This window comes from Neopsephotus bourkii, unplaced genomic scaffold (assembly GCF_033783945.1).
Source record: "Neopsephotus bourkii isolate Nb327-2 ecotype Australia unplaced genomic scaffold, CSIRO-AGI_Nbou_v1 NB_257, whole genome shotgun sequence".
In the NCBI taxonomy this organism is placed as follows: Eukaryota; Metazoa; Chordata; class Aves; order Psittaciformes; family Psittacidae; genus Neopsephotus; species Neopsephotus bourkii.
This window is the reverse complement of record NW_026900766.1, coordinates 1,208,133-1,232,701: the sequence shown is the minus strand read 5'-3', so window position 1 is coordinate 1,232,701 and position 24,569 is coordinate 1,208,133. Positions and strand designations below refer to the sequence as shown.

Below are 24,569 nucleotides of genomic sequence, written 5' to 3'. Positions count from 1 at the left end.
GCCGAGAGCCAGCGACAAATCTGTACAAGCACACTCAGTTTCTGTGGTTTTATCTGGGTTTATAGGGGTTAAAACGCTAAAATAGTATAGCTTAATACTATACAGATACATGTAGATTAAACCTGTTTAAGGAATTATAAGTGTACAGAGGCATGAATATGAGTAATTTATGAGTTGGCAGATGGGGGGGTGGATTTTTTTCCATTAGTGGTTATCGTGTAGGTTAGTTTATCAGTTAATACTCATTTTTTAAACCCTGTATTTATCAGGGCAAAATAAAGCCAGCATTCTCGAGGTATTGTGTGTGCGTGTGACTGCTGGCATGTGGTGTTCTCCAGATGACCCCCGTATTTTTCAGAGCTGCAGCTGGGGGATGCAAGGTCCCAGGCAGGGGCTGTGGCAGAGGAGCAGTGGCAATAGCTGGGCTGGTTGTGGTTTAACTCACTCAAGGAATGCCTTTTTCAAACAGAGGGCTTGGGAGTCTTGCTGTATCTCGGCTCTTAGGAGGGCAGCCTAATCCTCAGCGGTGCGGAAGCAAGCTCAAGCTCTCTGAAGAAGCTATTGTGTGCTTAACGCTCCATGCTCCCACCAACCCTTCCCTGGCGCTTGTCGCCACTCAGCTGTCCCTGCAGTGTGAGCAAGCCCCCGTGTCCTGCCCCAGCGTGGCTGTGCCGTGGCTGGCAAGCTGAGGTCACTGGTACCCAGCCCAACGCCCTCCTTGGAGCTTGCCCCCCCCCACCGCACTCACGCCACAGGACTCGAGGCAGAAGCACTGCATCCCCACTGGAGAAGGAGGGAGGCTGTTCCCTGGGTATCCTCACAGCATCATGACCCTCGAGGTAAGCAATTCTGCTTTTGGTGGGGAAGAGGCACAAGGAGAGGAGAGGGAGGGGGATGTGCTGTCTATATGTGCAGTGCCGTGTGGGAGATCAGCGGTGTTTCTCCAGCGTAAGGATTATTACTGCAAACTCAAGGTTACCTTGCAGCGCAAGAAATTTACCTAAGCCTTTGGAAGTTAAATAGTGCATTACTTCTTGCAAGTGAAGAATGAGAGACATACTGCTTATTTTGCACTCACAGAAGTCATGTAATTTTTGGAGCTTTACCTGTTTAGAGAGTGCATGAATTGTTTGTGTGTGCAGCTGTTAGGAGTGCATTATGCACTAAAAGATAGTTACATATTTATTTATTTAGGATCTAGCTATAAAAGGAGGAGGGAAGCTTATAACACTGTATGTGTGCATTTGGAAAGTGTGAGTAATTTTTAAGGGAGTTGTGCATATATTTTTAGAGTGTGTGCATGTTTGGAGTGGTGCATTTTGATGGGCTTGTGTTTTGTTAGGAAAGTTGCTACTTTCTTCCTTCTTGGCTAGAGACAGCTTCCTCCTACCTTGTCTCTGACTATAGAGTTAAATAGTTCTTGAGGAAATCATCTCCATTGCTGGCTTTTAGCCTCCTACCTTTGTACCAGACGATGAATACTTCCCTTGTCCTGCTCATGCCCTGATGGATTAGACTGTTTTTCTTCACTAGGCTTTCTATTATTCCTTTCACTTCAAGATTTGCAAGTGCCTTTATCCCAGTCTCATTATAATGTCCCTCGCAGCTTGGTTAGTGTGCATGTTTTGCAAAGAGTGAGCAACATAATGCTCTGACCTAGATGCAGGGAGAGTATTGCCAGTAGCTCAGCAATTTTCGTCTGAGCTCCAGTTACACTGAATGGCACAGAGGATTCATTGTGGCGTTTTACAGTGAAGGAGAAGAATCTTACACTTGGGTCAGAATTGTCAAATCCCAAACATAACACCAAATTAAACACTTTTTTAAATTAGTGATCATTGAAATTAGTTTATTTTATTCTGCCTTGGATTCACTCTAGAGAATAAATTTATTAGCTTGACAATTATGCAATGAGCCATAAATCACATTGGAAAGAGCTGAGTGCAGTATGATAAGCCATTCCATTGCTGTGTACAGTTACACTTTCACATAAAAATCAGTGCTTGAATACTACGACATGTTACACATTCTGCATTAGATATTATGGGGGTTTTCTATCCACTGTGGCTTTGGTTGACAGCTACCATCCATATCCATAAATATTCATTGAATCAAACTGTACGGGAGTGAAGACAAAATTAATAAAACAATGTTTCCATGAAGGAGGCTCTAAAAGATTTATAAGTTTTGCAAGCTGGTAAAATACTCTGTTGTAAATTAATTCATTCAAGCTTTTTTCTTTGCACAAATGGAGTCTGTGATAATAATCTGATGATTTGTGCATTTACCGTTAATGCATGTGTGTATGTTATATCTGTATATATACTTTTGATTTTGATTTGAGGAGTTAAAAGGGAATTTTATTGGCATGCAATTAAAAGGAAATTATATTTTGACAGGATGCTCCTGAATATATTGTATAAGCAAGCAAATCCTGAGCAACAGTGTGTGCACAATGATTAGCTGGAGGGAGATGGAGAAACAAGTGTTTACATTTTATTCCTGCATATTTCTTGCTGTGTATGATATGCATTTGCATCTTTTTAAAACAGTATCTTGTGATACTTGCCAACAGATCCAGATAGGATATAAGTGTATGACAATAAGAAGCTTATAAAATTACTGGTTTCCTTGCTTTTTTTTTTTTTTTGAGTTAATTTTTGTCTTGTACAAGTCCAACAAAGCTTCTAGTCCATTCTTACTGTGAAGTTTAGATCAGAAAACAATTCAAGGCATGTGGAAGCTTTCCACTGACTTGAATGGTCCTTGTACGTCAGTGCTGGCAGAGGCCCACATGCAGCAGCGGCTACAGTGGCCACATGCAGCTGTGGCCACAGCAGTGGCTACCTTCACCACCTTTAGGTGAAGGTAGATAGAACTTATTTAAACTTTAATCAATTGTGGCAACTCAATTGTGTTTTATTACTGATAGCACTTCTTAATCTTGCTGTTAACAGAGCATGAATGCTGCTTTTGTTTGTACGTGTATGGATAGTATTAAGGGATGTCTGTGATGTAGAAGTCTGTGATAGGTATAGTCAAGAATGTCACAATCGTGGTGTTTGGATTTAGAATTAAATACTTATTTTAATAAATTCTACCTATAAAAGAAACCTCAAGAGTGGTGGGCCATCACATTTCTTTTGGTAAGCAAATGTACATCCCTTTTATACATCTATATCAACAGAGTGAGTATAAATGCTTTGCTTTTAGGACTGTGAGAGATGTACAGTTCCAGTTTCCTTCAGACATTGTTAATTCAATGATGTTAGTTGCATCGCTGATTTTGTTTCTCCTTGTTGAGTGCTTCTGCATAATAAATGCTATACATCTATGCAAAATACTGTTGTATTTTGAGGAAGTCCTTGAGCTTAGTTAGCTGGAAACAACTTGAAGTGTTTGGGGAAAATGTTTGTTTTTATTATTATTTAATTTTAATAACTAAGCTGCTAATATGGCTACTTTTTAAATGGGACCCCCCATAGACTTTCCAAGATTTATATACTTATACGAGTATGACTATTTATATGGTACCATCTATGGAATTTTGTACTTTGTCATGTTTCTAAGGGGAACATCAGGCAACTATTACTGTTTGTATCATTAAAGTATTTGGGAGACCCAGCCAAGAGTGCTTGAGTTCTGCAAACAAGAGCAGAAAGGTAGGACTGGCTTTGGGGCCTGCAGCTGTCAGAAATGCTGAATTTTACTTCAATGCAAAGAACAGGTTCTGCTCACATAGCTGCAACTCAGGAGTGAAGATTTTAGTTTGTGTTTAAAATGGAGAGAAACAAGCCCCACAAATGTTATTTAAACTCTTGGATGAATTGAGGTAGAAGACACTTTATGAAATGTTTTACAATTTCTCTTTCAACTGAGATGAGGAAGCTTGCACTCCTGTCTGTAGCCTTCAGGAAAACAAATAATGAGGTTTTGTATTTCTGACATTAAACTTTGTAGAAGAAAATATTTACATTTTCTTTATCCAGAGCAAAGAAGAGAAAGAGCTTTTGTTATCCATATAATCCATTTTCAATTCTGATACAAGCTGACTAAATCCAGTTACTTCAATTAAAATAGTTTTCATAGTTTTTAAATTAGATACTAGGAAAACCTTCACTATGAGAGTGGTGACACACTGGCATCCACTCCGGTTCCCCAGAGAAGCTGTGGCTGCCCCATCCCTGGCAGTGTTCAAGGCCCGGTTGGATGGGGCTTTAAGCAACCTGGTCTAGTGGAAGGTGTCCCTGCCCGTGTCAGGGAGGTTAGAACTAGATGATCTTTAAGGTCCCTTCCAACCCAAATCATCCTATGGTTCTATGATTCTAGTATGTAGAGAGAATAATGGCTACTATAGCTTTGGGTTGATATGAGTGTGGGTTGCATGATGATGAATGGGGTAAATTTAATGTTTTCCCCTGTGTTTTGAGTTGGGTGTTGAAGGTGGTGCTGGCAATAGCAGGCACGTCTGTGCCAACTGTTGGTTGCCTACTTCACTGTCAGCAGAGAAGTGGAAATGAAGTAGGAAGTAACCCCCAGAGGGTATTTGAGCTCTGCTGCTCAAGTCAGCACTATGCAGTCAGGGCCAGAAGGATTTAGAGATCACTGCTGGGGTGTAAAGTTCAGTGAACGTCTTCATACCCCTAGTGTGACTGTGAAAGGCATTTACACTGTGTTGATTGTATAGACTGCTTGCATGAGTGTGTTTGTAGATACCTTGACACTAGACAGGCAGTAATGGTTCCAAATGTTTAGACGTAAAGCTGTTGGAAAAAATAGGTTTACTTGTTTTAGCGGTGCTGACCCCATCAGCTAAGTAGGCTTGGTTACCTTTCTAATAACTTATGGTTTTATTAATCTTTCATGGGAAAATGCCTAGATTTACCACTAAACCCAAGTGAGTAATTGGTGAGTGTCTAATGATACTACTGTGTGTGTTATCCTTAATGTTTTAAAGACACTGCTTGAGAGGAAATCTTTCTTTTCTTCCATCAGGCTGACTTTAATGCTGCTGCAGAAGATGTAAAAAAAATAAAAACAAGGCCAACTGATGAAGAACTGAAGGAGATATATGGATTATACAAACAAGCTACTGTTGGAGATATTAATATTGGTACTCCTATTCCTATATATACTTCACATTTACTCCCATATCTTGATGAAATAAAGCAAATGTTATGTAAATCTACATGATAATTAAAGGTATACATTTATTTTGGCAGAATGTCCAGGAATGCTAGATTTGAAAGCCAAAGCCAAGTGGGAGGCATGGAACCTGAAAGAAGGTGTTACATCAATTAAATTTACATCATCTAGTCATGTTTATAGGATGACAAATATGGAAGGATAATGACTCTGCTTTCCTTTGCAGGTTTATCAAAGGAGGATGCCATGAAAGCCTATATTTCTAAAGTAAAAGAAATGGTAGAAAAATACGGGATCTAGAATAAACAAAATAATTCCCACTAACAACTAACCCTTCAGTAGCTAATGAACTAATGCTGTTGAGAAAAATGCAACACTAACTCCTTAACTGCTTATTGTGTACTCTAACAGTAAAATCTTTTAATCATAAGCTGGTTGACTGTAAAGGGTATTTGCATACCCACTCTATATTTTAGATTGTATCTTATTCTAAATAAACCTAATAAATTAAGCTTCCTGTAAGAATTGTGATTTTTTGTGGGTATTAAATTACATTAAGCGTATTTACAGAGAAGCTCTAAAAGTAAAATAACGTAGCTGTCATTTCTTGGAAATGAGGTTACGGAATGAAATGAAGGATTTGTGCACATGCAAGATGAGAAGAGGGAAAAATAAAGAGGGAAACTGTTTTATTTTTAAGCCCCAAAGCCAATGTTTATTTTCAGCAAATCAAAAAACTCCCTCTTCTAAAGGATTACACAGGAGGAACAAAACAACTCTCAGGCATAACTGCATACAATTGTACAGAAAGAATGACTTATTTTGAGCTGCTGTGGGCTAATCTTACATTGTCTGCCATTAAAATAGAGGGAAATACTCATAGGCCAGCATGTTCTATACATGTTGTTATAAGTTTTACCAAGAAAATTTCATTAGAGGGCTCCAGCAGATAAAAGTGACCTCCAGGAAGTTTGTAGAAGGAAGTCTCTCCACTTGTTAGATCACGCCAGGCTGAAAAAGATATTTAAATGAGAAATGTCAAAGAAATGTTAACGATTGGAGTCATTCTATGTAACAATTTCAAAATTACTATTTAATAATTATTTTAAATCCCATATCAACTGGTTTGGTTCATACATTGAGACTGCTTTGTTGATTTAAAGACTCTAGAAAAGCTCTTCATTAACTGATTTGATACAACACGCAGATGTGTAAGTATAAGCAAAGTACCTTCTAAATCAAGTGTTTGCTGATCTTCAGATCCATTAAAGCAGGTAATATCACAAGAGAAGGGGACATTCCCATCTACCATCTCAAAACTGTGAACATAAAGCCGTATGAAAAGCAGTAATAAAACTTTCCATCAGATAACCCCAAATATAGGTTTCTTCCACATACAAATTAGCATTTTCTTTCTCCTCCAAAACATGAGAAACTTCAGGAATTAGACTGTGCAGAACACCAACGGAAGGAATTACTGTGTCTCTAAGATTCTTAGGTCCTTACCCTACTGCAATTACTAAAACTTTAATGAAAGAATGACCCAATAGGAAAAAAAGGAGCTTCAATCTGCAATAAAAATTCTCACCTACAATAAACAATATGTTGTCTGCTTGTATTCAAGTTCTAATGTTTCAGGGCATTATTAAGCATTAGGTTCCTATGGCTAAAATGGGTCCACATCCATAAGTGTCCTTGTCTTCGCCAAGGTAAGAAACTTTAACCACTCAGCTACATGAGCTGTTGTGTAACATCCACTTGGAACACCAGTTAGGGCAGAATCAGGATGCTAAATGCAGTGATCCTGAGGCACCACCAGTTGAGTTTTTTAGCCTCAGAAAACAAAAAAAGATGTGAGAATATTCCTTTAGATCCTATGTAGAAGTGTAATTCTACCATGACATGTTCACTTCTGTTAATAACAGTGGTGGTTGCTACAATAAGCAGTGTTTTCATCTAGGGCTTAACTACTAGAAGCACACAAAGGAGAAAACTAGTGTTTCATACTCTTTTTTTTTGTAACAGAAACAAGAACAAATCACAGAGAAAAATGAAAACCTGAATCAGACAGAAATAAAACTGTAAAATACAAGTATAAATGTAATACAAAATTGTAAAACTTACGACCATGTGTGAAGTACTCTAGAGTCTTCTCTGAGAATATTTATCAGATGTTTCTTACTGTCTTTATTTTGCAGAAACTCAGAAGAAGTTCCTCCTGAAGTTTCTACATGTGCAAGAATGTCTTCATCTTTTTTACCATGTGCAGTTTTGAGGCAAAAAAATGCTTCAGACTGTCAGCCAAACAAAACAGATCAAGTGTTGTATATAACATACTTTAAATAATACTTTAATTAAGAATTGTTTCAGTAAAAAGTACAATGATTCTGTGTCTCCAAAATACAATGAACGGCTGATTAGTTTAACATCCACAGAAATCACTTCTTGGAAAAGCTTAGTAGGCTGTGTTTGCTGAAAATGCAGATTATGAGTGAGCCAAGTACCCTCAAGGTCTGAAACTTTCACACAAACAAGTAACCATTAAATTAATTTTGTTTGAAGTTTGATTCTCACAATTGAAATATAACTAATAATCTATTTAAGAGAAAGAAAAGCCTAGCAGTGGACACAAATCTGACTGATGTAGAACTAGAGTCCAACTGATTATGGAAATTTGTAGGAATAACAGTTGCTTCCATGAAGTACTAGCTCATACTCAGGATTGCTCATAAGCCCCAGAAACAGAAGAATGGAGATAGCAAATGCTGTCTGAGGATGGGAAGACGAGGAAAAAGCCACTTTACTGTTGTTTTCCTGAAAAGACAAGCAGACCCACCAGAACTTCAGCAGAAACTGAGGACAGGTTAAAAAGCCAACAAAGAAGGTGAAGAGAAAGAAACAGACAAATGCACTGAGGGTTGGTGCTGGAGCTTTACAAAAGATTAGGTTAAGACAGCTATTTCACATGTTACAGAGTAGGGAGTGGCACTTCATGTTTTGTTTTGATTACTTTTCAGTATTAAACCAGAGGCCATTAGTAAATAATACAGTATTCAGAAACGTGGCAATAGTTTAAGGAGACTGTTCTCCCCAGGCTGAGGTTAGCAGCAGTGAATACTCTGTAATGTGAAATTCTTTGCCTCAGAATTCATTTCCTTTAATAAAACAATGTTTTTTTCTGCATAGATTCAGAAGCAAATATTGTTTTCTGTTAAAGCCACTCTACATCCCATACTCTAAAATGTTATTTTTACTCTTCGTAGCTAACTCACTGTTTTGTTTCATACTGGTAATGATTCTGAAACTTACGGTTAGGGTGGGTGCCCCTGATAAAAAAAGATGGGTTGGTTCTAGTCCATACTTTTCTTTCAAGAGTAGTGCAACTGCAAGACTAACATACGATCCAAAACTGCAGCAAAGAGAAATTAAAGCAAAATAAGCAAAAACATATGTAAACCCCATAAAATTTAAACATCATTTGACTTGCAGTGTTAACTGGCTATCTTGAACAGCTACTGAAACTATATGACATGTAAATTATAGTCATATTAGCTAATTGACATGAAGTGTATTCTTATGCAGTCTACTTTTACAAATCGGACCTTTTTTTAGTCTCTCTTTTAGTATTGTCCTTAATTTGGAGTAAGATCAGTTATTTTGAATTCTTGTGACAGAGTGATCTTCAAAATCTATGTGTTCTGTGTATGGTTTACCCCCCTACATTTTAGAGCGAGCACTGACACAAATATTAACAGTAAGAACAATTATAATTTGTCAGTGTAGAAAAGAAAAAGAAACACAACACTGCCGTTTTTAGAAGATGTTGTGCCTGAAGTAATAGAGCCTTTGACACCAACAGCATGTTTTAGGATGACTTCACAAAAAGCTCTTGCAGAAGTGTACTTTCCTAAAGTTTCTGCAAATAAAGGCAAGTAACTATCTATTCCTAGAGTTCAAAGATAAAGTTCCTTCACCAGAGTATCTACAAATGTATGTATTTTTACCTGTGACCAAAAAATGCAAATGGCTTTTCTTGCAGTTCTTTTAACAAAACACTTATAATTTCGTTAACTACATGTGCCATGTCTTTTGCAAAAGGCTCTCCCTCACGAGATTCTCTTCCAGGAAGGTTTACACAGGACACTGCAGAAGAGGTGGAGGAAGGGAGGGAAAAGAATTATAGTTATTTCAGGTAGAAATAGTACAATAATTTTAATTAAGCTTTTAAATCTATTTTGCAGAACATATTGATTATTTAGATTAAGCCTTCTTAAAGCTGGTACAGTGTATTTGCTATTCTATTACTGTTTTTTAATCTTGTGAAGAGATTAGGTTTACACCCCTTCCTTTACCCCCAAATGTTGCCTAACTGTTCTGATTGATAAATGCCTTGGGTCAGAAATCTGCAGTGTAAGCAATGAATAGATGAGGGAAAGAAAGTTGGTTTTCTAAAATCTTCTTCATACTGCCAAACTCACATGGATGTAATGGGTCAGATGCAAAGTATTTTGGCAGAGAAAGAATAAACCGCTATCTAATACCGTAGACAGAAATGTCTGCATCTTACTTCCTTTCTGCACAAAACATCTCTGAAAGAGCATGCTGCACCCTGATTTTATTCATCCATGTCTACATTTGTTTCTGGGCCATCTCCTTAGTAACTTCTTTGGAAGTAGTTCCAGTGAAAAAAAGCTTTTTCTTCCCTTAAAAAAATAAAAAATAAAAAATCCATGCAAATCTGATGTGACTTGTGCAACTGCTTCCAGAAAGCACACAGCATACAAGCATTTAGAGGCCTTGGCAATGGTCTCAATGTCATATTGACAGTTTAAACTTCAGTTTTGATACAAGAAGTGTAAAACCATGCAAACACTCTGGATAAAAGAACTTCTGTTCAGTCTCTCAACATTAAAACTAGGTTCTCATATCTTCATTGGTGACTTTGCTGATGCCTTTTTTTAACATATTAACAATGTGACAGTGTACTGCTGTTTCTGAATCACACCAATAGTTCCTGAAGGAGTCAAGCATACTGTAGTCTTGTGAAATTTAGCTGTGAGGATACAACTTTTTAACCTATAATTTGATCCAAGGTGGCACAGAAATTTAACAGCACCCTAATGGAAATGCCAACTCCTAATGGAATTCCTTTCTGGGTTAGATCCACTGGATAAACATTGCAGTGCTATCAAGAACATCATAGTCCATTCAAAAAAATTTGCTACCATGTATTTCAGACATGCTTAACTTCTGCTTTACCTGCACAAATGACTAACCTTCAATTGAACTGCTGAAGAGTCTGCCCCACTGAGAAAAATGAGAAGCTCCACTTCCAGCCCATGGAAAGCATATCAGCCTATAGAGAGCATCTGGCCTTTTGTATGGACAAGCAACCACCTTCTCCATTCCTTAAAAAAAAACCAAAGAAAACAATACATCATTCTAGAACAAGACTTTTCAGGTAGAGCAAATGAAGTCTAATTTGAAACAGTGGGCTGCAATATTTTTTGTCATCAAAACTACTTGTGGTACATCAACTATCAGTTACATTCTTTTTGAGATGGTGAAGTAACTAGAGCCACATTCAGCTTTACCACAGCAGCTTTAGTATTTTCACTGACTAACAGAAGTAACAGCAGAAGCAAGATTTATAACATCTTCCTTCTTGCTGAGAAGGAAAAATAGCGTTGAACATGCCAACTGCATTGTCTCTAGCACCAGATACTGCCTTTACTATCTGAATCTTCTTTCCAGATTTTCTTGTCCTCCATTCTTGCTTAGATTTGTGGATATAAGCATTGAGATGATACCCTACAATTGGTAGCATATGCTCACTATATGCAAGGGCTGATTGATCATAAAATACACCTATATGCCTACATGCAGTCTTTTTTACCTGCACAGAAAGTTTTAGAAATGCAACCAGATCAGAATAGCAAGCAATTCATGCCTATTTTAAAACTATCATGCAAGCAAGACAGAAGCAAATCTACCGTAATGCTGCCGTGGCGATTTCTTGATTTTCACATATACATACGTCTAGACTAGAAAGTTTGTTTACTTTGTTAAGAATCACTTCAGAGAAACTCTAAGGAGAACAAGTCGGAAAAAGTGTATCAACAACCACTAGGAAAGCAATTTAAAATAGCTGAAGGATAGCGGAACCAGTGCTGCAGAAGACATGATCCCTCTGGTAGATTTAGTTCCAGTACCGTGAGTTCCATTTACACAGTCAGTTTTCCCACAAAAAGACACAAACCCTCAAATATTTCTGAAGCCAATGTTTTGACAATCAAATAAGAGAAGAAAAATCAAACTGATTCCAAAGGTGAAACAAAAATGTAAAGCCTGATAAAGAAGCACATTTAGTCAAGGCCCTTCAACTATTCAGAGATACACTACCAGTCACTGAGAATTTTCCACATTTTCTACTCATACACATTTATTCCATCCCCATTCAGTTTGCTTTAGCTGCAAATACCTGAGTAGCCGGGAAGACCAGCAGTGTTAGGAAGCAACAGCCTGAGGGTGGATCTACTCCTCAGCACTACACAGCAAGAAGGAGCAAAGCCAGCTTCACAAGAGAAGCGCAGATGTGCACCCAGGTGGCACAGCTGCCTGCTTTTATGTCTTTTGTGGGCTTAAGGGGAGGAGCCCACACCCCAGAAAAAAGGCAGGGACTAAGGTACACAGCATCCTAAAAGGGGAACAGGAACATTATATGTTAGGTGTGACACATACAGCATTTGTCAGCAAAATGAGGAAGGTGCACTGCATCAATCCCACTGGTTTGAAAAGCACAGGTTAACATGCCCATGGAAGTTGTAGCAATTTCAGTACATGGTGACCCACAGCTTTACTGAAGAAAAAGCCTGATAAAGTATCCAAGAAAAGCCTGCCTTTTGTAAGGAGTGGAGCACTCACACCTCTGCTGGACAGTTTTGTAGGGGCCTGAAAATGCTGCTGTAGACCATTATTTGATTTGAATAAAGCACTGCATTTGGTTGGTGGGCCAATTGTAATTTCTACAAGCCGGAAGATATAGTGGTGCATGAACAACACACTGGTTATATTTCATGATTTTATACTAGCTACCGTATTAAGCTCCTGGTGACCAGTTGCTACCAGACAAGCTAAAACGCCAGTGTATTTGTAACCACATTTGTAGTACTAGGATGATTGGATCTATCTATTTATTTATTTATTTATTTATTTTAGTTAGCTGTAACAAGACTAATAAAGTAAAAATATTCAAAAGCAGTGACAAAAACTAAGGAACCTGGGTGCCAGAATGGGTTCCGATGCTTAACTTGAGACACGTAAGCTGGACTGCTTTGTGATTTTCACATCATTCTTCATTCTTCCACATTTGTCTTCATCTTTTCTAGCAAACTGACAAATGTGTGATGTTAAAAGGAAAGCCTGCCTGTAGGCCTACCCAGTCAGTAAGCACTGATCCTTTCCCACACAAGGTCTGCATTTTTACTCACTCCTGATTTCTGCTTTCCTGGGAAACCCTAAATCAACCCTTCTGACTGCAGCAGTTTCCACAGGAAGGCCCAGGCTCCATAGTGAGGGCTGGCCCTGGGGCTTGCAGCTGCCACTTCCAAATGGCAAAAGTGGAATCTGTTGCTAAGGCTAGTGCTTTGGTGTTGCAATTATTATGAAATAAGATGAGGCACACTTACGTTTGAGAAGTGCACAATTTAAAGCAGGCTACGTTGGCTAGTCCTGACCTATGCTGTTGTGCAGCAGACTGCTTCTCCACATGAGGTATCTGCTATTATAGGAGGTGTTTGATCATAAGGTGAAATTTATAATGAGGCACCTAATATGCTTTATTTATTCCTACCTCAAATTGTGCCAACTGTAAAATCTGACACCTTGTTATAGCCCCGTTTGTAACATTAACAGTTGTTAATGATATAAAAGCCACCACAACCAAAATTACATTTGCCGTTTCCAGGGCTGAAGGTAGAAGAGGGCTTCACAGAACTAACTTTGCTAACCCAGTGCTAGTACAGAATAGGACAGGCTCTTTTGGTTGAAAGGGATCTACAGTGATCATCTAGTCCAACCACTTGACCAATTCAGGGCTGACCAAGTTAAAGCGTGTTGTTAAGGGATTGTAGAAATGGCTCTCAAACACTGACAGGCCTGCGGCATTGACCACCTCTCTAGGGAGCCTGCTCCACTGTTTCACCACCTTCTCAGTAAGGAAATGCTTCCTAATGCCCAGTCTAAACCTCCCTGGTGTAGCTTCAAACCATTCCCACGTGTCCTATCACTAGGACAGGAAATTAACAAGTGATACACTGAATAACTGCAATGATGTTATTTTTTTTTTGCCTGGATACAAAACTGTGCATACCTTCTGGAAGCAGTGAGTGTTATTATGGAGTAGGAATCGCTCTTCTGAATAAACCCATACCATGGGATTTCATGACAGCGTTTCCCAAGTAATTATTCAGGTATCCCAGAATATTTTATGCCATCATCACACATCACACCCTATGGACAATTGCCAGACCTGCTAGGGAAAAACTCTTAGCACTGTTGGCTGAAAAGCACGTGATTTCTATGCACCAACTGAAACAAATTCCATTGATCAGAAATTGCGGAAAAAGACTTGCATTAACAGCTCTGCTGTTTAATCTTTTGGGATTCATCAGTACTTGAGGTGAGCCAAGTAAAAAGTTGCCAGAGACTGAATCACAGAAAAGATAGAAATAGATCCTAAAAAGCATGAAGAAAACCTCAGAAAGCTAGGAATGTTTATGGACAACCAAGGGCACAGGGTGGTGGATAGTCAAAGGGAGAGCTCAAGGAAGGTACAGCAGACTAGACAGTGACAAGGGCTCACCAAAACAAAATGGAAGTGAGATGTGGGACCAAAAAAGTGTGGGTGCTCATGTGTGGAAATAGCAGGAATCCAAGAAAAGTAGGATAGGAAGAGCCTGTAACTGTAGATGCTGATTTACTTCACCATCAAGAGTTTAAATCTGTAGCATATTATGTAATATGCATATGTATATAGAATATTTGAAGACAAAATATTTTTCTTTTATAGTCAATGATATTAGTGAGGATGCCTGAACCTTCAGACCCTGCTGTTATCAGGAAGGAGAAGTGTCTCACCCCTACTAAGTCACCGATAGAGCAAGGCACAAGCAATTGTGCAAACAGCTAAATGGGTATTAACTGATCATACACTGACCTTTATTACATATTGGACAATCAGGTCACAGCATTGAAATTTTGATAGGTGTATTGATGAAATGAGGAACAAAGTTGTTTCTTCTCTAAAAGAATCATTTTGCAAAATGAAAAGAAATGCTAGAAATACTCTTGCCAATGTACTAGGGGAATAATTCAGCATGGGTGTAGTTTAGTACCAGGGTCCTTAACAAAGAGGCTTTTCCTTGAAAGGATTTAATCAGGAAGAAACTGTGTTGGTTGTCACCCATGACTAGATCACATGACAGCAAATATGCTGAGAAGCTTTATGCTAAGACCTGTGGATATTTTTCTTTACTATTTGATATCTTTCTCTTTGTAAATGGGTTGAAGTCATTCAGGTGTTGCCATCATTGCCAGGGGCTGCCAGTAATTATTACTTCATGACACCACCTACAGATACACTGGCATCACAAGCAGGCCTCATCTTCCCACCTGTCTTCCCCCTCTCATACTCCCAGAGCAAAGCTATGGGGCCAAAGGAGGATTTGGTAACATCTTCATAGAAGTTAATGAATGGCCCATGCTGTAAGCATGAATTCACTGGTGGACCTGATGAGATGTGGGTCCTGAGGGAACTGGCAGATAGAGTTGCCAAGACATTATCCATCGTGTTTGGGAAGTCGTGGCAGGCTGGTGAAGTTCCCTGTGACTGAAAAAGGGGAAACATAACACCCATTTTTAAAAAGAGAGAAAAGGAAGATGCAGGGAACTACAGGCTGGTCAGTCTCACCGCAGTGCCCAGCAAAATCAGGGAGCAGATCCTCCTGGAAACTATGCTAAGGCACATGTCAGATAAGGAGGTTTTCTACAGAAAAAGGAACTGGAGAGGGTATCAAGGTTCATCGCATGGTGTCCAGAGGGACTTCCAGCTGGCAATCACGGTGCTTAGGATGCTTATGAAGTCCAAAGCTAGTACTAGTAAGGCAGCTATTGCTGCAATGGTGGTTGCAAATCAAATCTAATTCTGTTGCAAAATCTGTGGGGAAGGCAAGTTTGGAGAGCAAGGAAACTGCATGGCTCAGAGAGTAACCTAAGACAAAGCTGTAACTGAGCTGCAGGTTTGTCATCAGCTTTGGCTGGTTTTGCTGATGATGAAAGAGAGAATTCTGCCCTTCCCATGTTCTCGGAACATAAATGTCCACCTCAGTCTTTCTGCCAACATTAGCAACTACATGGCTATGTAGTAAGAGCACACTCTTTATCAAGCTGCAAACTTCACCTGCGTCAGTCAGCTGATCCCGTACAGTCTCACCATCCTCCTGTTTTTAAGGCAAGTTGCTCCTCGTGACCTTTTTGCAATCTTTAGCCCCTTAAATAAGCTGGAAAGGTGCATGCTGAGATTACACATACAGCCCCAAGGTTTGGATGTAAAACACACATCTGTGCAAACCTAATGGAGTAATTTGCCCTTAGTTATCTTACAGCTTTTACTGAAACAAAAATCCTGCAGAGTGAGCCTTACTGGTTTGAAAGACACATTCAGCTGATCTAATTCTCATTTAGAAAAATAAATATCTAAGCCACACGCAAGACAGAATTCTTGGATGAATAATCAATCTGTGGGATGTATGCAGCTGAATCCGGATTTATTGCAAATCTAAACATATCTGGATAGGGATATGTCTTGTTTGGGGTTTTTTTTTGTTGTTGTTTTTTTTTGTCATTCTTTTTTACAAGACAGCAGTTAAAAATAATAGATATTTCAAAATTGTCTTTATCTTTCCACTGCTTTCATCTATTGGCCTTATTCCTAAGATCTGACTTAGATCCTATTACAAAGAAGAAAGGATACATAAGAATAACCCTGCATAATCACAATTTTCCTGGATTGTAAGGTTTTCAACAGAAACAAGTTTTTATTTTATTACCTATGAAGTTAGATATGTGATCTGATGAATTAGTGGCAGACAAAAGCTGCTTTAGAATGTTCATAGTCAAAAAGAATGCATCTTTGTTGCACTATTGGCAAAGAAATTGTTCAGTGTGAGAAAAAAAAACCTACTCAATTTAAAGAAAATATTTCTGGGGGGAGTGCATATCCTTTTATTCACATTTAGAATAAGCTGAAAATAAAATGTTAGTTCTATAAAGATATAAAGATTGTCGTGGTTTAAGCCCAGCCGGCAACCCAGAACCATGCAGCCACTCGCTCACTCCCCCCTGCTGCCTCCCCTCACTCCTGGAGGGGTGCAGAGGAGAACTGAAAGAATGTAATTGCCACGGGTTGAGATAAGAACAGCCCAGTAACTGAGGTATAACACGACCCACTACTGCTATCACCAATAATAATAATAATGATAAGGGAAATAACAACTGAAGAGAATACAACTGCTCGCCCAGCTCAACCAAGCAGTGAACTAGCCCTTCCAGATAACTGTCCCCGCTTATATAGTGGTCATGATGTGCTGTGGTATGGAATACCCCTTTAGTTGGTTAGAGTCAGGTGTCCTGTCTCTGGTTTCTCCCGGCTTCCCCTCCTCCCTGGCAGAACATGAGACTCAGAAAGTCCTTGGTCAGAGTAAACATCACTGAGCAGCAATTAAAAACATTGGTGTTATCAGCGCTGTTCCCAGGCTGAAAGTCAAAACCACAGCACTGCACCAGCTACTAAGAAAGAGAAAAATGACTGCTACTGCTGAACCCAGGACAAAGATATAAAAGATTAAAAGAGCAGCCAGATAAATCACAGAATAATTTTGGTAGAAAGGGGCCTCTAGAGATAATATAGTCCAAGCCCTGCTTCATTGAGTTTGAATATTTCCAAGGATGGAGACTCCACAACCTCCCTAGGTAACCTTCTTGTAGTGTTCAACCGTGCTCATGGTGAGAGTATTTTTCTTCCTAACTAACCCCTTGTTGCACCTTGTATCTGCAAGTCTTTTGTCTTTTAACTGACTATATCCAAGAAAAGCCTGGCTCTGTCTGTCCTCTTCATACCCTTCCATTAGGTAGGTGAAGATATTAATAAAATCCTCATTTAGCACTCTCAAGGCAAAACCTCTCAGCCTCTCCTATACACCACCCACTCCAGCCACACTCGCTTCAGTCTTTCAACATCCTTCTAGAGCAGTGGCATCCAAAATGGACACAGATGTGGTATACTAAAGAAATTTCGGATTATTGTTCAGTTGTGCTTTTGAGAGATAGGCTTTCAGGGCATGATGAGCTTTTACATTTGCTTTATTCATTGTCATGGCATTACCTTAGTAGGTGGGCAAACATTAATTGAACCTCAAGCAACAACAAAACTGCTCTTGCACTGACCAGCCTCCAGAACAAACATAGAAATAGACCTAACAGCCCCATCCTGCAGAGAACATAAAGGTAAAGAAACACTGAGTGCTCACGGCACAGGCCTGTTTTGGTATTTCCCACGTGAAAAGATATTCTATGGTGCACAGTCTAGAAATCTATGGGATGAGTCTTTGTGAGCTGCAGGACTGTGGTATTTGCCAGTTGGGCAGTCCAGGACAGGAGAGGCTTCTCAGCTATCTAGGCACTTGTATATCTTACATGCTAAACACATTTCATTCAAGCATACATGGGTTAACTGCTTGCCTGTAGATTCTGAAAGCAAGGCAAAAAGCAATCCTATCCCCAGATGGCTATCTACTCACAGAATTTAGATCTAAGGTAAGTCAATTCACCAGCCTCCCAGTAAGCAGAAAGTGGATGAGGGAGTCTTGGAGTCAAACCGTCCACTTCAGTGGTACATATGGAGTCTACTATTCAGGCTGCTGGATTGCTGACATCCAGACAGGCATCTGAAACATATGGCTGAGAACATGGAAGATTTAACAAATCAGGGCATTAACAACTTGGCATCTGCAAACTTGTAATAACACATCTGGCAGGCTGGAGGACAGTTAGTCAATGTCATTCTCTATTGGTTTTACCTTTACAACAGAAATGTGGAACAGCCTATGGATACCAGAACGTCTCAGTGTCCTAAACATTGTGATCTAGTTGGAATTTCTTATTTCTGCAGCTGTATCAGTACCTTACATGTTACTGCATCACACACATGCTTGTTCACATTCATTATTCACATCATCATTAATAAAAGTAAAAAAATACTTATTTTCCAGGGTAGGTACTTAGGCTTTTTGGAAAATAATAGGGTCATGAAAAGAGGTGTCCTGTTAGAGAGAAAGCACCCCTGTAACATACACTGTAATACTCATTACAGGGTTATTTAATCCCTAAAAGTTTTCATAATTCAGGGAAAAGCAATGGTGTGATCTTGCATTTAGGAGGTGAATAAAGCACAGGGCTAAACTCTGTAGGAAATCTTGTCTCAGTAACTCTTGAGTTCATGAAACTCCTGGTCTTTGCTTCTTGAAAAATAAAGCCTAAGGGAATCTTTTGTCATTAGACACTATAAAGTAACGGAGAAAAGTACGGAGTTACACTCAGCTTTTTTCTCTATTGGTCATATTTCTCCCAGCAACATCTCACTCACGCCTGCATTTTTAGCAGATTACACTCCAAATAGGTTAGTGCCATTGCTAACATCTAAAATTTATTGCTGAAAGATATTTATATCTGTCTTCATCAACTGATACTCTATTCTCCAGAAAGCTGCCTTACCTATCTCTTTACTTAGACTTAAAAAAAAATCTGGGAAATCATGGAGAAACTTGTTTGTGGACAGCTTGCAGCTGATGTGCTCACAGCATCACTAATGCAAAATTACTGAAATAAATATTAAAGTTACACAGCACTCATTCCCAGTTTTATTATCTGGACCTTCCAGGATGTTGAAACTGCAAATGTAAAGACCATGTGGATGCTTCAAAGGTGAACAGGAACAGGAGCAACACACCCTCCCCTTTTTCCATCTCTTTCTGCTGTCAGCTTAGTTCTGCTCTGGCACAGCTGCATAATCTTTGCTCAGATTTTTGAGGAAATTGTTAAATTGAGAGAAGGAGCTATGAGGAAGTCCATAGAGTTGAGCCGTGAAATGTAAAAAAGGTAAAATTGGAGGTAAAGACTGCTGAGATGAGGCCAGGCAGCAGCTCAAGGATCAAGAGGAAGGCCATAAATGTGAAAAGATAATAACATCTCAAGGGAAAAAAATGAAGTGGCAGACTGCAATGTCAAGCATGTGCCACAGGGAGCAGTGAAAGCTGACCCTTTCCATCTACTATCAAAGGCCCTGTAGGTGGTTAACATACTAATCTGGTAGGTCGTTAATTATGGCTATCTTTTGTGTATATTAACCATAAAGTAACTGCTTTATATGTAACAGCACGTGCCAAAAGGTGACTGAACAAAGTGGCCCAGGGAAGGAGAAATAGTGAGGCAGGTAATGAGAAGCCATTTTGGCAGCAAAGACATGGAGCAAGAGGGAAGCCACCAGAAGGTGCCACTGCTGCAGGTGGAATGAGGAAAAGAAGTCAAGGAACAAAAGCCCTGTTCACGTAAGCTGTGAGTGATAATGCAGTATAGCAATGCTGACATGTTCTGAGCACGGCAGGTCATGTCACAGAAAATACTTTAAAATTGATGCCAAAAGAAAGTGAAGGAGGCGAAGTGATCTCTATTATGCCACCTTCTGGCCTTCATCTTCCTGCTCGAAAAATGTACAGTTAGATAATAATCTTTCTTTTTATGAATGGCAGAAAATGAGGATTAAGGAGCAATTCAGGAGATGAGCAGTTTATTTTATCTGCTTTGATTTCACAGCACCTATGCTAGGTGTGCCCCTGTGCAAGTACAATTGTGAAGAACGATTAAAAATAAAACCCTTCCTATTTCCATCTCTACATGCTGAACAGTGTATCAGAATGTGTGTTACCTAAAATATGTGGATGGAAATTTTTTTGACTAGGGCCCAACTCAGAGAACACCATAGCAATTCCCATAACTACAATGAAAAACTTTGGAGCAACAGTTTAAAAACTTGCCGTTTGCAATGCAGGATATGAAACAGCAGTCACTGCTATTTCCCAACTACCAATGCTTCAGTGGTGTTGTGACCTGAAAGGGGTCATTTAGGACATTCTCCCTCCCCTTGGGACCAACAACCAAGTTCGTGATACCCTTGTAAAGAATTAAGGTGAAACAATACCAACCAACCAGTTTCATGATTTATTAATACAAAATACAAGGCATGTGGTTAGATGGAATAACTCAACAGTGATTACTTTAATTGGATCAGCAAGTCCCATGACACACATTTTCACTTAGATCTAGTCACTGCTCAGTGGAAAAGAGAGGAGAAGAGAAAGTGAGAAAAAGAGGGAGAGAGAAGTATCACCACCTGTGGATCTAGTGATGTCTCATTGGTCCTCTTCACCCAGAAGTATTGTTGGTGGTGGGAGCTCTTCCTCTGACCTGAGCCCTGCACTTTCACGTTCATGGTATTTTGGGGTGTTATGCATAATCTGTATATGAAGAATAGAGGGGCATTACTATGATAATAGTGCGCATAGCTTAGTGAGCACCTGTGCGGTTCCAAAGCTGGGCTTCCTCGAGGGTCCTCTGGGTGGTCCTTTGTGGGGGTTGGAATGTATCGGAACTGGCAGAGACCATGGGAAGGGGAAGCTACAGTAGACAATTAAGAATGATCATGGACAGGAGGAACCGCAGAAGGCAATTAAAGAGTGGCCTGTCCCTGACTGGTACTTGGAAGATGTTGGAGCTGGCAAGGAATAGGGACGTCAGAACTGGGAAGAGGATGCCGGTAAGAAAATCTGATAGACCTTTCACCTGATGTAACTGCAAGGCAAACACAGATGTGCTTGGCTAATTGCTTGGAAGCATATAAATATCGTGTAATCTTTGCAATAAAGGATCCAGCTTGCACTCTGCCTCTGGGTCCGTGCCTCCATCCTCACAGTCCTTGTCCCCTATATCCTGGTGACTGCTTTTCCAACTCCACCCTCTGAGTCAGCTCATCCTTGAGTCATCCTTTCACATTCCTGTGGAGGCTCATCAGCTTCCAATAAAGGGGTCAGAACAATCCTATCTACACAGTATTGAGAGCCAACATCCTTGTTATTTGCTTCATTTATGCTCAGGACCTCCATAGCCAAATGCAAACTGTGCCGGAGACAAGCTCAGTTTCTGTCTCTGACTCACACTATGGAATGAGACAAGCTCAATGTCTAGTCTTTCACAAGTAGCAAGAATAATCAAGAGATTGCAGTTTTGGTCTATCACATGCTGACTTTGCTACACTCATTCAAAACTAGACTTCCAGTTGTGAACTGAAACCTGAGCTAAACCTTAAATCCACCAAGAAATAGCAACTGTCACTACAAACTCCTCATTAAACTGCACTTTTGGGGAAAGAATTGTGTTGTACCTTTGTTCTTTTGCACAGGCTACTAATTAGATATTTAGATAAAGATGTGATTGCCTTTGATTTTAATCTCTAAGCTGCCTTTGGACCTACCTGGAAATGAATGAGATGGATCAAGCAAACAGTATTAAAAAACAATGTGTGACAGAAACCTTTGATGAAAGGAAGGACCACGGGGATGTCAAGTCTACCATTCCCACAAGGGAACAGGAAACAAAAGGAAGCTCATACAGCCTCTAGTAGCAAAGATGTCTGAAGCCTTATAGGGATGGAAGTGAGCAGTAGGGTCTGCAATCTGTCAGGGTTGTACAGGATTTCTGTAGGTCCCGTGTCTCTGCCTGGGGGCTGTGACAGCAGGCACCAGGCTACATCCTTGAGCCTGGTCCAAACCTATTTCATGTAGAGACTCTTGGGTGATGCAGATAGCCACCAGGGCAGGAGATGGAAGTGCTGTCACATCAAACTGCTTCTATTACTACTTCAAGACCTATCTGAGCTGCCATTCTTTAGTTATCAGCTCCCCAGGACTTGGGAGCAATTCAGAGCAGCCAGGTCTCTCAGCAACAGTAGGAGAGGGGGAAATCCCCGGGCTGAGCCATAGGTCTCCATCATTTATCACCCACGTACACGTAGAGGTGGCAGAGACTCCTTCAGTGCGTTCAAGTACAGTGTTGGCGGGTGTTTCTGCAATTAGAGACCTTTTAATCTTTTTAACATTAACCACGGCAAGTGGGACTGGGCAGGTCTCGTGTCTTTCCGAGTCCAAGCAGTGCTTCACCATCCGGTGAAGCGTTTGCTCCAGGATGTGAGGAACGCTCCAGATCGCAATCTCACTGCTGGTAGTTCGTGCTTAACCGCCACTCCCGCAGAGCTGCAAAGTCACACCCCACAAGCCTCAATCCCACACCTCATTTTAACAGGTAGCACAGAAACCCGCCGGTGTAGCCCCGACCTGCTCCACAGAAACGGGAGTCCTTGCAGACTCCTGATCTCTTCCTCACCCCCAGAGCTGTCGGGCTTCTTACCCCTGAGCCGGCAGCCACCCTTAGTCAGGGGGGGCGCTTCCTTATTTTACTCACACCCCATCCCACCACCGCCAGCCCATCCGGAGCGCAGGGGGCGGTGAAAGCATTACATGCTCCCGCCTCTGTGGTGGCACAGCCACTACCGCTCTGCCTACCGCCTCTCTTCCTGCGGCCGCCCCGCCCTGCCGGTGCTCAGGCTTCGCATGTAATCGGGGCGGAGGTGGAAGCAGGCAGGCAGAGTTGGCTGAGGTTGCGGTGGGTCTGCTCAGGTTAAGGTAAGTGGCGCTCCGCGGGGCGAACAGTGATCTCCGTCCATCTCTTTCACCGGGCGGTGCGCGGCGGTGGGGCAGAGGGCCGTGCGGACGGCTCGGCTGTCTCCTTACTTCCGTCCCACTGGGCCTCTCTGGGGCAGCTGCGCTGTGTGGGCCCTGGTAAGCAGCGCTGCGCCGTGGTGGCGGCCCCGGCCGTGTTGGGTCCCGTCCCTCGCCGGGCCGTTGTTCTGCCACGGGGACTGGCGGGTTGCGTGATGGCGGCGGCGGTGCGGATGGTTCCCCCTTCGCCAGTTAGCCATAGATCGCGGTTGGCGGGTGTTCTAGGGCTGGCTGGCTTGTAGTCGGGAAAGAAGGGGACGGGCCTTGAGTTTGTTAATCTCGACATACGCGAACGAAGCATCAGTAGCTGCCTGGTCATGGTTTTCCCCTGTTGTGTGTATGCCTCTTGTGACTTCAGGCCAGCAAGAACCCCTCGATCCTGGTCTTGTCAGGGAACGCTTCCTCGGTACGGGTTTGTCACCGTGGAAATGGCTAGGGGGCAGGGGGAGACTGGGGAGATACATGAACTCATTCAGGCTTCTTTAATGGTCTCTTGATGTCGTGCTGCAGATCTGCATCATGCAGAAGCAAGTCCTTGAATCCTCTGAGGAGCGAACATTTCAGTACCAAGATTTTCTGCCTTCCCTGCCAGTACCTTCTCTTGATGACTCCTTAAGTAAATACCTTGATGCAGGTAACGACTTAATATTGTAGTAGTAGTGTGGTGTGTACTGTTACAACCAGGCTAATCTGAAGGTGTTTGTGATTTGTAGCTGCAGGTTTTATCAACTGATGTAATTAGGATGGGGGATCCAGACAGATTTTAAGTGACAAAGGTATTTTTCAGGTTAAAAATGGGCAATGAAGCGTCCAGAGCAACCTGAGTAAGAGTTGCTATTTAATCCCTATTTGCCTTTCTTCAAGGGAATTGGATAGCTGGGAAAGTTAATTTTTTGGTTTGATGGTTTGGGGGGGGGGGGGTTTAGGGTTTTGCATTTTGGTGTGGGCTTGTTCGGTTTTTTCCTAGCTGTATTAGCAGGTGTAATAAGAGATTATCCATCTGCTTTGCTTGTCTAGGATTGTGTTTGCCCAGGATCTCTGCAAAAAAACCCAACAAACCCCAAACAATTATTTGAAACTTTTTCATACTTATATGTTCTTATTTCTCACCAGTATTACTAACTATACAGAAGTATGAAGAGGCACTGGTGGGCATTTTTGGATAATTTAACTTGGATAATTTCTGCTTTAAAATGTTTGCTGTCTAAAGGTCAAAGTTTTGAAAACAGTATCAATACACATGTGTCTAACTTTGTTTATAAAGCAAACATGACTAGTTAGTCCTTAATATCTTATCAGGCTTTGATATATTGGGATTGACAAAGATACATTACCTTTACTTTCCCATGTTTCTTTAATAGTCTTCAGAATTTGGAGACATTGAGCTTTTTTCTGGAACATGTTCTTCATAACTTACCTGTAATGCTAATAGAGTAAGACCTGGAGTTCTTCCTTAGCAGAAATATATTGCAGCAAAAT

At 40.7% G+C, this 24,569-nt stretch overlaps 3 protein-coding genes across 6 annotated transcripts in view; 2 read left to right on the top strand and 1 right to left on the bottom strand.

Moving 5' to 3' along the window:
- Positions 1-24,569, top strand: part of CROT (carnitine O-octanoyltransferase) — a 235,564-nt gene that overhangs the window by 194,424 nt on the left and 16,571 nt on the right. For all 4 annotated transcript variants that reach the window (XM_061346105.1, XM_061346104.1, XM_061346107.1 and 1 more), the window contains exon 2: positions 23,599-23,724. In XM_061346105.1, coding sequence (XP_061202089.1) covers positions 23,610-23,724 — 115 coding nt within the window. In that variant the 5' untranslated portion in view covers positions 23,599-23,609. The remainder of the gene's footprint in view (positions 1-23,598; positions 23,725-24,569) is intronic.
- On the top strand, positions 712-5,670 carry ACBD7 (acyl-CoA binding domain containing 7). The gene is made up of 4 exons (XM_061346109.1): positions 712-839; positions 4,996-5,113; positions 5,223-5,285; positions 5,372-5,670. Exons 1-4 carry the CDS (start codon positions 828-830, stop codon positions 5,443-5,445), a joined length of 267 nt encoding a protein of 88 aa, XP_061202093.1. The 5' UTR covers positions 712-827; the 3' UTR covers positions 5,446-5,670.
- Positions 5,824-10,575, bottom strand: OLAH (oleoyl-ACP hydrolase). The gene is made up of 6 exons (XM_061346110.1): positions 10,422-10,575; positions 9,150-9,288; positions 8,455-8,554; positions 7,270-7,439; positions 6,376-6,464; positions 5,824-6,156 (listed from the first exon to the last, which is right to left on the bottom strand). Exons 1-6 carry the CDS (start codon positions 10,549-10,551, stop codon positions 6,023-6,025), a joined length of 762 nt encoding a protein of 253 aa, XP_061202094.1. The 5' UTR covers positions 10,552-10,575; the 3' UTR covers positions 5,824-6,022.

Bases quoted from the DNA above. Each gene is read 5' to 3' on its own strand.
- ACBD7 (XM_061346109.1), top strand. The intron at 5,114-5,222 runs GTACTCCTATTC...TTATTTTGGCAG, and splicing joins TGTTGGAGATATTAATATTG to AATGTCCAGGAATGCTAGAT. The intron at 5,286-5,371 runs GTGTTACATCAA...TTTCCTTTGCAG, and splicing joins GGCATGGAACCTGAAAGAAG to GTTTATCAAAGGAGGATGCC.
- OLAH (XM_061346110.1), bottom strand. From the start codon at position 10,551: ATGGAGAAGGTGGTTGCTTGTCCATACAAAAGGCCAGATGCTCTCTAT. The intron at 7,440-8,454 runs GTAAGTTTCAGA...TTTGGCTGACAG, and splicing joins CAGGGGCACCCACCCTAACC to TCTGAAGCATTTTTTTGCCT. The intron at 6,157-6,375 runs GTACTTTGCTTA...TATCTTTTTCAG, and splicing joins GCAAACACTTGATTTAGAAG to CCTGGCGTGATCTAACAAGT.